This window comes from Thamnophis elegans, chromosome 12 (genome assembly GCF_009769535.1).
Source record: "Thamnophis elegans isolate rThaEle1 chromosome 12, rThaEle1.pri, whole genome shotgun sequence".
Lineage (NCBI taxonomy): Eukaryota > Metazoa > Chordata > Lepidosauria > Squamata > Colubridae > Thamnophis > Thamnophis elegans.
The window spans coordinates 60,108,693-60,123,109 of NC_045552.1; the positions used below are offsets into that span (position 1 = coordinate 60,108,693).

Sequence of the window (14,417 nt, forward strand, 5' to 3'; positions counted from 1 at the left end):
GGGTTAGGTTAAGGGTTAGGTTTAGGGTTAGGGTTAGGTTTGGGGAGGTTAGGGTAAGGTTTGCGCTTTAATTTTACATTTATCGATCACAGCGCGATGTTTTCGTCGCGCTGTGATGACGTCACGTACGTGCTTTCGTCGAGCGCGCTTTTGTCTACCGCGGTTTATCTCTGTCCTCAGGGTCACCTGAGTGGTGCAAATGGTTCTTGCAGTCTGCAATTTTTCTTCTGGAAATCCATTCCTCCTCCCACTCCATTCCAAGGGCGTCCGTCCCAAACTGTATAGCTAAAAGGTTATTTCTTGGATGAGAAGCGAAATGTCTTCAAAAGAAAAAAACAAAAAAAGTCCACTTGACTCCTGAAAAAGCCCCTTTGGGACAACTGTGACCTGGATGATTGAGAATCTCTACAGACCTTTAGCTATGCAATTTGGGATGGACAGCCTTGGAATGGGGTGGGAGGAGGAATGGAAAAATTTGCAGACTACAAGAACCATTTGCACTACTCAGGTGACCCTGAGGACGCAGTTAAGCCTCCAAGTGGCCTCAACGACCCTCTAAAAAGGATACAAAGGACCAGCTGTCTGCAAGAGTCTGCAGGAGTATCAATCCTTCCATCCCCCACCATCCAGCCAGAGCTGAAGAAGCTTCTGGGATGAGAAGAGAAACGTCTTCAAAGAAAAAACAAGAAAGTCCAGAAAAAGCCCCTTTGGGACAACTGCGACCTGCATGACTGAGAACCTCTACAGACATTTCCATGTTTGTTCCACGTTTGTACAACGGTCGTAAATGCGAAAACCAATCCTAAGTCACTTTGTTTCAGTGCTGTTGTAACTGCGAATGGTCACTCAATGAACTATATTGTAAGTCAAGAATTATTTGCACTGGACAGGCATAATATTTCACATTTAACTTCATCCTTTTAAGTAGAAATCCTCAAGATTTAAGTTTGGAAGTTTTCTAAGCTAAGTGTGTGTCTTCCCTCCTTTCATCTCCCCGCGCCTTCTGCCAGCACCAAGCTTTTCTCCCAAAATCCTGGCACGCTTTGCTACCTCTCTCTTTCTGATCACGCGGGGCAGCCCCTCCTCCGAGTCACGGGAGAATTGGCACCGTTAAAAGAGCGCATTCGTCGGCATTCAGCGCGGAGGCAGCACTTATAAAAAGGAAGGGTCAGCACTGACAGCTGGGCTCATTGTAGGGAAACCCAACCGTTGAAAGATGCATCAGAAATCCGTGCAGCTCGAAATTCATGGACCTCCACTCGGAATTAAAAGGTGCAATATTCATTGTGTCTAATCTTCGATCGATGCCATCTGGCATATGTGTGAAATCTGCTCTCCAGGTCTGCGATATGATTGGGGGAGTGGGGGCAAGGGACATATGACCATCTCTTGGATGGAGGAGATCATCGCCTTCTCCTTAAACCGAAGTTATTTGAATGTTTTGGTGTTTAATTATGCAGGCATTCAGAAAGAATAAAATGCACACAGCAAAATATCGTTCTCGCGTTTGCTGATATTTCCACGTTGGGATTTTAAGGGATAAGTGACCCTTTTTTTTAAATGGATGAAAACTGTCGGGGAGGCCACCAAAAAAATAGAATGGAATGGACTAAAGGGACCTTGGAGGTCTTCTAGTCCAGCCCCTTGCTCAAGCAGGAGATCATATTCCATTTCAGACAAGAGACTGGCTAGACCAGGGGCCCCAATCTTTTTTGGGCCATGTCCCACCTAGGCACCTTTAAAATCTTGATCTCCCCCCCCCCCCCGGTGACATATAATTCTTATTTTACTCAAAAGGTTAACTCTACTCATGCGGAGGAAGCCTAAAAGGCCCTTAACTTGGTTTAAACAAGGTTCAAATGGGCCACGTTAAAAATCAACTCTCCCCCCCCCCCCCCCCGGTGGGGCATGAGCCCCACATTGGGAACCACTGGTCTAGACCAGGCGTGAAATGCTACCGGTTCACACCGGTACAAACAAACTGGTAGGGACAATTGTCGTTGGTTCTGTGAACCGGTACTAAAAAAAAACTTCCGAGGATCCCGAGGCTCAGCTGTGAGTCGCACGGACCTTGGAAGTTTTTTTCCTGCTTTTTAAGGCATTTTTCCCTGCCTATTCGCTCAAAATGGCAGGAAAAAAATGCTTTAAAAAGTGGGGGGGGGGAAGCTTCCAACGATTGCGCGGCTCACAGCTGATCTGCGCAATTAGCAGAAGCTTTCCCCCCCCCCTTTTTAAAGCATTTTTCCCCGTTGTTTCAGGCAAATAGGTAGTAGAAATGCTTTAAAAAGTTTTTAAAGTTGGCCACGCCCACCCAGTCACATGAAACTCCTCACCACCACCAAGCCACGCCCAAAAAACTGGTGGCAAATTTTTTTACATTTCACCACTGGTCTAGACTCTTCTTAAAAACCTCCTTAATTTAATACAAATTAAGCTATTCGTATTCTATTAACTTTGAAGTTAGTCATTTGTGGTTGGAGGCTGAAGATGGGCAGAGCCAACCTTATGTGTCCATCACCCTCATCATCCTCGTCGCTGCTGCACATTTCGTCGCTGGAGGAGGAATATTCTAGAGACTTCCGGAGCAGATGGCTGCCAACTTTCTCCTTGTTCCACAAAGCTGGACTCTAAGAATGAGAAGAATGTGGTTTGTAGCTTCAGCACGTACAAGGCCTTGACACAACGGAGCTCTTGACCTAAGCCACTTTTAAATACGTACTCTTATTATGAATATTTATATACTAGCCGATAACCTTGCCCAGGTATTTATTTAGAGGGAAAATGTCCAGACCAAACATAATTTCTAATGTTGGATTTTCCCCCTTACCAGAGGGAGCCCCCTTGTGGAGTACTGTGAAGCCGTTACCATGGCAACTCCACTGCGCTGTACAGTAGAAGCCATTTTGCGGCAGTATGGTGGAAGCCATTTTAAGGCACAACAGGCTGTAGCTTAACAGAACACACACCCCGAGAGGGGGTGTTAGGGGTGTCTTACCCCCACAGTATTTGTCTCCAGAGAGTAAGTAATCTGTGTACCAAGTTTGGTTGAAATTGCTTGAGGCGTTCCGGAGTTATGCACACAAGAGTTTTATATATTTAGATTGTAGAAAAATAAAATATTGCAACATTGGCCAGAACAAGTTGTTTGGCCTGACCAGGAAAGGATTAGGAGTTGAGCTAACCTCAAAGGAGTCTTTAATTTTACCCTCCTTCTGTCCCTCCTTTGATCATGATTTATTGCAAGTATTTCCATCCTGGCCTTCAAGGATAAAAGATCCTCTCCAAATAGATTGGAATGCAGGCAGCCACCATCAATAAAAATACAATAACTATTTGAACAACCACAGCCCTTCCTGGGGAAGGCCCAGTTTTAAGCAAACAGGAAGTCCTTGGCTTATGACTCTAATTGAGGGGCCACAATTTGAGTTGTAAGCCTTGACAATCGTAAAGTGTGTCACCATGTAACTGGGCCTGATTTCATCCATTTTTGCAGCGGTCGTAAGGCAAACCCCACAGTCATTAAATGAAGCCATTGATCCTCCGTTTTTATGGTCCGTTGTCACTTGAAACGGTCAGGAGTGTAGCAAGCAGTGGCGCTAACTACCCGGATGGATGCCAGTGAGACTTGGGACTGTATACAGGAACCCCTCCCACACGGCCTTCCTCCGTGGAATTCTGAGGATCCGGTGGCAGGACAAGGTGCCAGGCACCGAGGTCCTCCCCAGGGCAGGCCTGCCATCCGTTCATGCCCTGCTGAGGGAAGCCCAGGCACGCTGGGCAGGAGGCCATGTTGCAAGGATGCCAGACCATAGCATCCCCAAACGGCTCCTCTATGGTGAGTTGTCTCATGGAAAGCGATCGCACGGGGGGACAAAGGAAGCGGTGCAAAGACATGTTGGAAGCCTCCTTCAAGTCCCTGGAAATCGACACCACCTCCTGGGAAACCCTGGCATGAGATCCACATGGCGCACGCTGATCCACCAAGGCTGCCAGGCATCTGAGGACAGGAGGCAACCGTAGCACGAGAGAAGCCAGCACTCCGCAAAGCCACGGCTGCAAACGCTGCGACAGTGGTGCCCACACATGTCTGCCCAACACGTGGAGGAACATTTTGTGCCCGTAGAGGCCTTACCAGCCACCTGCAGACACATCGTGGACAGCCCACCACCTGTTAGATGCCAAGGTCCTCTTCGGACACGATGGACAAACATCGTCATCAAGCAAAGGGTTGTAAGTCCAGGACGACCTCTAGTCCCCTCCCCCTTCCTCCTGGTTCGAGCGCTTGCTGGTCTCCGGATCAACCCATGGGCTGATTTAGGGGATGCCAACGACAAACCTTCGCATTGAAATGAAAGTGTCCTTCAGATCCTTCAGGAGTGGCGTTTTCTTCTGGCTCCTCAAGAGAATACTCTCCACATGGGAGATTCAGAAGATGCTTTGTGCCAAGCCTGCACCCACCTTTCCCTTTTTGGACTTCAGGCCTGCCACACTTTCTATTATTCTACTACACCTTTTCTGTTGGGGGAAAATGGGAGGGGGGAATTGTAGGAGTGAGATGCGATGTAGCCATAACAAAATCCTTTGTAGAAATCCAAGGTCATCCTTTGTCTCTGCACCTCTGCACCTGACCGGAATTGGATGGGTGGAACTGCCAGCATGGCAGGGGGAGATCGGACCATGTGATGGACTTGTGGGTATGGGGGGCAAGATCTTGAACTTTCAACTGGGTGGGGAAAACCGGGAAGCTTTCAGATTCGGGTTTCCCCAGATGGCTCTCTTCATCAATTGGAACTTTGAGGAATCCTTTGCCTTGGACTCTGATTTAATTTCAGATGCTATTTGGAACCCTGGCAGTTTGTGCAAGAGCTGGACTTTCTCAGACAAGTCCAGAAGATCCTCCTGAAGCTCTGAAGAGCAGCTCAGAATCAACCTGAGGATCCAGCAACCTGACTTCAAAGCAAGTGCTGATGTTCAGAGTTGACATCTTGTCTGAGGGGGCCACTACACTAATCCCCATCAAGACACTTATTTTAACCAAGAGGAGTTCTCCACCACTCTTCCCTCAGATAACAGAGGAAGGAACATAATAGAATAGCAGAGTTGGAAGGGACCTTGGAGGTCTTCCAGTCCAACCCCCTGCTTAGGCAGGAAACCCTATACCGTTTCAGACAAAGGGTTATCCAACATCTTCTTAAAAACTCCCAGTGTTGGAGCATTCACAACTTCTGGAGGCAACTTCTGTTCCACTGATTAAGTGTTCTCACTGTCATGAAATTCCTCCTTAGTTCTAGGTTGCTTCTCTCCTTGATTAGTTTCCACCCATCGCTTCTTGTCCTCCCTAGAGGTGCTTTGGAGCACAGCTTGACCCTCCTCTTCTTTGTGGCAGCCCCTGAGATATTGGAAGACTGCTATCATGTCACCCCTAGTCCTTCTTTTCATTAAACTAGACATACTCCGTTCCCGCAACCATTCATTGTCAGTTTCAGCCTCCAGCCCCCTCATCATCCTGGTTGCTCTTCTCTGCACTCTTTCTAGAGTCTCCACATCTTTTTTATAGGGTGGTGACCAAAACTGGATGCTGTACTCTAGGCGTGGCCTTACTAGGGCTTTATGGAGTGGTTGATCTTGATTGTATCCTTCTGTTAATGCAACTTAGGACTGCAATAGTTGATTTTATGGAGGACCTCATTAGCAATAGGGGTTTGGTAGCACCTCTTGATGCATTTAGAAGCATGTTAAAGATACATATTTTTAAAGACATCCATTAGGGGTCAGAGTAAAAACCCTTAAAAAGGGGAGTGGGAGAAGAATTTTAATGAAAGGAAAAGAAGAGGACCAAAGTGAACCTTGAGACCAGAAGGGAACAATAATCTCGCAGGAGCCATAGAAGAATGAGAAGGTATAAGGGGGAGGGGGGAAAACTTACTGAAATTTGGCCTGAACGAGATGCATTTTCAGGTCTCTTACAGGAATGGAGAGGTCTGTCGCCTACTCTGGAGGACTCTGGATGTTGCAAAGAGAAATATTTACTGCTGCATGCATATTGTTTAATCATTTAAATAAGAGCACTGCATCTTCAGATGCCTATAGATTGCCCCAGGGAACGGCTTGTCAGCAAATTGTCCAAAGCAATACAATTCAACTGTTCTTCCCTTCCAAACAGATGCATTTTGTGCCTCGCATATTTGTTGTACTTGAACTAGTAAAGAACACAAAGAAACTTCAGTGGGTTCTTTCATCCCCAGTGACTATGTTTTATAAAATGGATTTGAGAGTTTTTTGTTTTTTTGCTATTGTACAACACCTCTATGCTGCTTCAAGGACATTTTAGAGTGGCAAAACCCTGGAAAGTTTTAAAAGAGAGCACTCTGAATAAATTTAACTTAGCTAAGATAAGATAAAAACAGTGGTTCGTAACCTGAGCTCCATCAACAATTTACGAAGTTCCCTGAACTTGGATAGAGGAAAAAATATATAAATTTTCACTAACCTCTAACCAAAATTTAATTTTTCATTAAGCAAAAGACTAATTTTATGGCTTCTACACTCCAAAAAACATTTATCAACTAAAATAAACCTCACAGTCTAAAATTAAAAAGGCAAAGCTTCCCATTGCACATACGTGCTAGTCATTCCCAATACTAGGGGGGTGTTTGAAAGCCGAAGAGCCAGCGCTGTCCGAAGACGTCTCCGTGGTCATGTGGCCGGCATGACTCAATGCCGAAGCCACACGGAGCGCTCTTCCCTCCCCACCAAAGGCTGAAGGCTGAAGTGAGGGATGTCCTTGGTGCTCTCTGAGATTGCTTGTTTTCTTGCAGACGTTTCGTGACCCTAACTAGGCAACCTCATCAGTGCTAGAGGGGAGTGGTGTTTACTGCAAACTGCACTCCTTACCAGCATGGATTACGTTACCCAGTTAGGCTCATGAAACGTCTGCAAGAAAACAAGCAAGCTCAGAGAGCACCAAGGACCCCTCGGCTAATCTTCTGTCTCCTCCACCCACTGACTCATTTCCATCCAAGCTCTGGAAAACATATGGAAATATTCTCCTTCCTCCTTTCAAGGCAGCCCTCCGGCTCTTCTGACTGACACATTTGCATATCTTGCTGGGTAAAATAAAAGGCCAAGGCAGGAGGAGGAGGAGGAGGAGGAGGAGGAGGAGGAGGAGGAGGAGGAGGAGGAGGAGGAGGAAGAAGAAGAAGAAGAAGAAGAAGAAGAAGAAGAAGAAGAAGGAGGAGAAGGAGAAGAAGGAGAAGAAGAAGAAGGAGAAATATCACAACCAATTAATTCTTTGCAAAGACCAACAGCTCCTGTATGGATTCCAGCCGGCCCTGGAAGTTAATGAAAACATGGAGAGTGCAGATGTCCACCCACGCAGAGATAAAGCCACCTTAAGATGGGGCTCGCATGAGGAAAGCAGTTAGCAGACAATCAGAGGCAACAGAGCATTTTTTCTCTTCCACAACTTTGCTTCCCCACATTCTCTTTCCTTGGGAAATTGAAACGCTGGCTGGATCACGCAGAGAGTCTAAAGCAGGACTCAAGAGATTACCTGGGACTGATTGGCTGTTCGGATGGGACGTGAGGTCCTTTGGCTTGTTGCCACTGAAATCTTTGTGACTGGATTTTGCTTTTGGATCCCCCGGGAGTGGCTGATGTGGACTGTAAAGAGTAATGACGAGAGGAAGAGGAGGAGGAGGAAGAGAATGGGAAACAAGGGAAGAAGGAGGAGAAGAGGAGGGGAGAACAGGGACAAAAAGAAAGAGAAGATGGAAGAAGGAGGAGGAGAAGAAGGGGGAGAAGAAGGAGGAAGAGGAGAGGGGGAGAGGGAGGAGAAGGAAGGGGAGGAGGAGGGAGGGGGAGGGGAGAGGAGGAGGGGAGGGAGAGAGGGAGATGAGAGGAAAGGGAGGGGGAGGAGAGGTGGGGGAGGGAAGAGGAGGGAGGGGGAGGGAAGAGGAAGGGGAGAGAGAGGAGGGTGAGGAGGAGAGAACAGGAGAGGGAGAGGGGAGGAAGGGGAGGAGGAGGGGAGGGAGAGAGGAAGGAGATTGTGATGATGCAGGTGTAGGAGAAAGAGAACAAGGAGAAGGAGAAGGAAGAGATTACATTCAGCCACTAAACACTGTGTCCATATTCTTACGACCCCATTGTAAAAACTCAATATTACAATACACTTCAAAGAGATAATCAATTCCAGACTAGCATGTCTAAAACCACAGTGACAACATTTCCATTCAAACTATCAAAAAGTCCTGCCCATGGAGGTTTGGAAATAATACTCTTGAAGGTTTATAATGCTCATCCCCAATGCCAGGTGAACATTAAAACCCCAAATACTTCTCCAACTTGGAAACAATTTTTTTTAAACCAGATGTTGTGGCCTGCCAGCAGCCGGCAGATTCAGACAGTGAGGAGGTTGGGGAGGAAGCTGGGCCAGTCCTGGACTCTGGGGAAGAAGAGGGCTCTGTGTCGGAGGCAGAGAGGGGGCCAGGGCCGTCTGACTGTTATCAGCTGCCTTCAGAGTCGGAGACATCAGTGGGGCAGAAGAACAGCGGGAGCCTGTTCCCAGTAGGTGCATGCGCAGAGTTGCTAGGAGAAGGGAACACCTAAAGAACAGGGGCCGTCTCAGGAGTAAGGACACAGGTGGACGATGAATGGCCCCTCCCAGAGGGAATAAAAGAGGAGCGAAAGGGGAGTGGAGTTTGCAGGAGACCATTAGTTCCCTTAATTATTTTGTGACTCTCCAAGACTCCTTGCCAAGTTCTGCAGATCTCGGCCTGGCAGCTTTCCAAGCCAGAGAAGGTCTGTGACTGTAAATCCTCCCTCGAAAGACTTTGCTGGAGGTGAATGAGCGGAATTCACAGCCAATTAATAAACGGGGTTAGGGTTTCATGCTCTTGGGAAGCCTCGGTCAGAACACCAGAGCAGAGTCACCTCCTTTGCCCCCTTCCGGCTAAAAGAGTAAAAATGCCTATGAATTGAGCTCAGCTCTTAGGAATGACAACAAAGCCATTTCCTCGGGGCCCCGAAGTGGTCTGTTTTCACCTTTCCCTTTTCTCCTTCCTTTCCCCACTCCTTCCTCTTTGCTTCCTCCCTCCCTCCCTTCTCGCCTTTACGCGAAAGGCTTCCACCAAAGGCAATTCGGTCCTTCCGGAATGCTGAGTTGGGGGCTCGCGAAGGACTTTTGAACTAGGGCCCAAGGTACCCTTTTCTGACGGCCGCTCAGCTGCACGCAGGCCGAAAGGGAAAGGAGCTGCACCCACCTGGGAGGGAAACTCTGTTGCCCACATGGATCCCTGGTGTAGAACGTGGAGGTCGTCCTTTGAGGAACCTACAAAGATGGAAAGTCCAGGAGAGTCAGAACCCATCCCATCTGCAATCTTTTTGTACTATCGTCTACACTGGCGTTTGTCAATGGCTGCCCCAGAGAGGAAGGGGGCCAAGCTATTCTCCAAGGCACCCGAAGGCCGGACAAGGAATAACGGATGGGAACGGACCAAGGAGAGATTCAACCTGGAAATAAGGAGAAATTTTCTGACAGCAAGAGCCATCAACCCATGGAAGAGACGTTCCCTTCAGAAGTTGTAGGGGCTTCATCACCAGAAGTGTTCATGAAGAGGCTGGAAGGCCATCGGTCAGAAACGGTGTAGGGTCTCCTGCTTGGGAGGGGGGGTTGGACTAGATGACCTACAAGGTCCCTTCCAACTGTATTAATCTGTTAAATGGGCACCATGCTAAGTTTCCCCAGGAAAGACCTCCAAGAGAGAGGAAAAAATGAAAATAAAAAACAAACTAGGGAATGTACAAGACCCAAGGTGGAATTGTTTTAATGCTCGTCGGTTGTTTCTAGCTGTCAGGGGTATCCAGAGTTATTATGGGCTAGAAAATCTTGCCGCAGGATCATAGTTTGAAAAAAAAAAGTGATGGCCCCACAAAAGTGGTGATAGTTATTATTAGTCACAGACATCCCATAATATACTCTCACTTCAGGGGTGGGTTCCTGCCACCATCACTGATGGTTCGGTGCCTCAAATTTTTTTGCACTCTGTGCGCACGTGCAAATAAAAAGATCTGCACAATGGCAAAACCTTAAAAAAAATTAATAAAAAGTAAATTTTTGCACTGAAAATTGTCCAGTGCATGCGCAGAACTGAAAAACCCTTAGGTCCCTCAGGAGAAGCAGTTCTGGGGCTGCCGGCTGCACCAACTTGGTCCGAACAGGTAGGAAACCCCCCCCCCCCGGCCTTCCTTTTTCTCCTCTCTTTCTTCCAAAGGTCCTTCCAAAAGGCCGTTTACCTTTGGGGGTTGTTCCTCAGCCTGAGACAGACTCCAAAACCCCTCATCCTGGCTGGGGCTCAGGGGGGAGACAGCGACCTCAGGCAGCAAACTGCGGTGAGAGACATCCCGACTCGCTCGGAGGTTTTCGTTCTGGGTGAGGAAAGGAAGCAGAGAGAAATTTCCCCGTGATGACGATCCTGTTATTCAAAACTGTTTTTCTAAAACTCAGAGCTGAAGAAACCGCTGGTGGCACATTGTGGATTATAAATGAAGCGCCGCGAGATACAAACGGCGCCATCACGGAGGCCATTTTGGTAAATCAAACTGGCAGCAGCCGCAAGGACAGCTGTTGGGCTGGCCAAGGGACCCAGGCGGCAGGGAATCTGCTGGAAAGGCGACTCGTGGCCCAGTTCTTAAGTTTGCCAGATGAGACGACCTGGGGGAACTGGAGCCGATCCCCTCCAGGGCGTCTCCATCAATTTGCATCCTTAATTTTGCTCCGTTTATGCGAGGCTGGGAATCCTAAGCTTTAAGCTGCGTGCGCGATCGACTGCAGGACTTTGGCCCTGTGGATCAGGCCAAGGAGCCTCAGGGGAAGGAGAGAATAGAGTAGAATAGAATATACTTTATTTGTATGCCGCCCTTTTCCCTGAGGGGACTCAGGGCGGCTCACAATTCAGGGGGAGGGAAGGACAAAACAAGTTACACACATGAAGACAATACATCGTTAAAAGCGCAACAGTCATACTATTCGGGTGGAGAGGCACCCCCTGGGGACGGCGTCAAGAGAGGAATCAGCCTGGACAACCTTTCTTCAATTCTGTTAACTCCAAGGACAATTTACTCCTGACCGATTCCTGCGTATTTCATGGGCAATAAATCATCGTAACTAGAACTTAAATGCGTGATCCCGATTTTTCACGCCTGACAAGGACCATCTTAGTTGGCTCTTAATGGCCGCCCAGCTGATCAAATCAAGATCAGAAACGATACAGATATTATTAAGGCTAATCTAAATACAGAGTCTTGGAAGCTGGTGGTACGGTGGCCTAGAGGTAGAGCTCTCGCCTCACAATCAGGAGGCTGTGAGTTTGATCCTAGGTAGAGGCAGGCATTTCTCTCTCTGGGCACAATGAATAAAACTCCACATTGGCAACAGGAAGGGCATCCGGCCAGTAAACACTCAGCCCAGACTTCACCCCGCAAGGGATTATGGGGTCATTAAAAGAAGATAACGATGACGACTGAGCCTTGGAAACCACAAGGAATTTCCCAGTCATTTCAATTTCTGTGAATTATTCAAATTTGCTTCTTCTCAGCGTTCTTGTCACCAAAATCTGCTACTCAGATAAGCTCTCCAGTGATTCTACCTCTTGATTTAATTTGATGTCTACTTTCTTCTCCATCCCTTTCCCAAGCTCACATTTACGACGGTCGCAGTGTCCCGGGGTCACATGATCCCCTTTTGCGACCTCCTGACAAGCCAAGTCAATGGGGAAGCCAGATTTGCTTAAAAACCGAATCACTAAGTTAACAACTGCAGTGATTCGCTTAACAACTGCATCGAGAAAGGTCATCTAATGGAGCAAAACTGACTTAACAACTGTCTCGTCTAGTGACAGAAATGTTGGTCTCCGTTGTGGACGTACGTTGAGGAACGCCAAGGAGACTCTTAGGCCAGGAATAAGAATAAGAACTCCTGACTTTGCATTGAAACTCTTCCCAGAGTCTTTCCAAAATGCCACCACAATTCAGCAACACATCATGACTTCCCAACAACCCGCCGTCTTTGTTCATCTGGGGGGGGGAGGGGGGAGGCGCCTACTAGGCCTAATAGACTTATTTGGAGGGGAAACAGCCATCCATCCAATTCCACCCCGAAAACGTTCAGCCGCAAACGCGTCGGTGACAGTAACACATCACGGCTGGGGGCTCCGTGACCTTCCGAGGCGGCTGTTAATCACCCTCCGCCCGAGAAGAAGGCCGGTCTGGGCTCAGGAGCCCCGCCATAGATTGATGCCTTCTCCCAACCCTGCTTGCCACAACTGCGGTGAGTTTGATTCACTGGGATTCTGCACATCATCAATTCTGGCAGAATTACGAGCGGAGAGCCTGTGGCGAGAGCCTCTCCCTTGGCTTCTCCATCAGGAGGATCTGGCCCCCTCAAGGGGCTGCTCTCTGTCCACCGGCCGACATTTCTCTCCTCTGCGTCTCAACTGATTAAGGGCCGTAACATCCTTCCCTCTCCCTGTGCTGCAAGCTTGCTTATTTCGGATGAAAAACGAAATAAGAGAAATAAGATTGCTTTATTTCACACAGCGTTTCGGAGCAGGCTGGCTACCTCCTGGTCTATTTGCGCCTTGCCCATCCCTCAGAAATGAAACTTGAGTTTGTTTTTTCCCTTTCTGCAAACATTTCACTCAAGTGCAAATCCAAAGGATGCTGAATTTTTCTCTCTTTCAAGGTTCCCCTCGCACCCATGTACTACTCGTTCCCAACTCTAGGGGGCGGTGCTCATCTACGTTTCAAAGCCGAAAAGCCAGCGCTGTCCAAAGAAGTCTCCGTGGTCCTGTGGCCGGCATGACTAAACACTAAAGGCGCACGGAATGCTGTTCCCTTCCCACCAAAGGTGGTCCCTATTTTTCTACTTGCACTGTTTACGTGCATTCGAACTGCCAGGTTGGCAGAAGCTGGGACAAGTCACCGTTACGCGGCGCTAGGGATTCAAACCGCTGACCTTTCTGATCGACAAGTGAGTGTCTCAGCCCCTGAGCCACTGCATCCCTTTCTTTCTAGAGCAGCTTTAATGTTGGCGTCCTGGGATAATAAAGGGAAGAAGGATCGGGTGGGATGGGGAGCGGCAGAGCAGCCAGAAAACGTCAGGGACAAACTCGATCAGTCTCCATTTGAAAACCAGGTGGAATGAAGGGCAGTTGTGGCATATGGAAGGCCACCAGCAAAAGGGGAGAGGGGGGAAAATCAAGGCGGAAGGCAAAACCTTTTGGGAATCCCTTGGATAAAGCCCCAAATTCCTTCCTTCTATCTTTGCGAGGAGAGAAGAAAAAATTAAAAGTGGGGAAGTCGCATGATATCGCATCCTCCATTTGTCTATCTCCATGCCACTGGCGGTTGCTGCAAAATGGGGGAGGATGAAGGGGAGCACGAGAGAGTCCAGAAAGCTGAAAACAGTTGCCTGCAACGCATAAACTCGTGCTCAACTGCAAACGCTTCCTTCAAGCTACAACCAACCATCTTCCTGGGAGACTCCAAAATGGCAATCAGACATTGTCAGCGGCATCTCCAAGGCTGGTGAGCTTGGATGGCTGCTTGCAGATCTCAGAAGCAACTGAGAATTCTTTGCACTTGAGCCGAGGGTGCATCGTGTGACCTCTTTAACAAGGGCCAAAGATGCCACCAGGCACCCTCCTCCATGCTCCGTGGAGCACAGCTTGCAATGCCTGAAGTTGCACAAATTATGCACTGCCAAATATTTCCAGTGGAAAAACAACCATCTGAGGACTTTTGTGGTACCTGCAAGCCCATCATCCCCGAATCAATCCTTAAAAACAAGCCTTGAATGTCACGGCAAATAGCAATCTGAACAGACCCAAAGGTGCTTTTTTCCCCAGGGGGCAACTGGAGTTTCTGGGTTTTCCTTTGAAGACGTTTCACTTCTCACCCCAGAAGCTTCTTCAGCTCTGACTGGACGGTGGGGAATGGAAGGATGGATACTCCTTGCAGACAGCTGGTCATTTGCGTCCTTTTGGAGAGTCCTTGAGGCCAACAGTTCCAAGAAGGCTCCACACCCATTTGCACCACTCAGGTGATCCTGAGGACACAGACTGACCTCCAAGTAGCCTCAACCATTTTCTGAAAGAATGCAAATGACCAGCTGTCTTCTTAGATGAGAAGCGAATAAAACAGAAAGTCCAGTTGCCTCTTGAAAAAAACCACCTTTGGGACGACCTGGATGATGGAGAATCTCCATGGATAAATCTGAACAGACCTGATCTTGTTCAGAAGCAGGTGCATCAATCTGGGAGGAACAATGCGGCATTGACAAATCCCGGAGCGTCTCAATCAAAGCCAGCCCTGTGGATGCTGGGCTCGAACAGCATTGTCCGTTGGGAGAGGGTGGGGAA

The 14,417-nt window shown here is 48.2% G+C and overlaps 1 protein-coding gene across 1 annotated transcript in view; it reads right to left on the reverse strand.

Annotated features, from left to right (window-relative positions):
- The window catches only part of NRK (Nik related kinase), a 74,135-nt gene that overhangs the window by 12,288 nt on the left and 47,430 nt on the right, over positions 1–14,417 (reverse strand). Inside the window, exons 16-20 of the mRNA XM_032228568.1 lie at positions 10,294–10,425; positions 9,261–9,328; positions 7,553–7,662; positions 5,927–6,003; positions 2,503–2,627 (exon numbers count right to left, since the gene is read on the reverse strand). Coding sequence (XP_032084459.1) covers positions 2,503–2,627; positions 5,927–6,003; positions 7,553–7,662; positions 9,261–9,328; positions 10,294–10,425 — 512 coding nt within the window. The remainder of the gene's footprint in view (positions 1–2,502; positions 2,628–5,926; positions 6,004–7,552; positions 7,663–9,260; positions 9,329–10,293; positions 10,426–14,417) is intronic.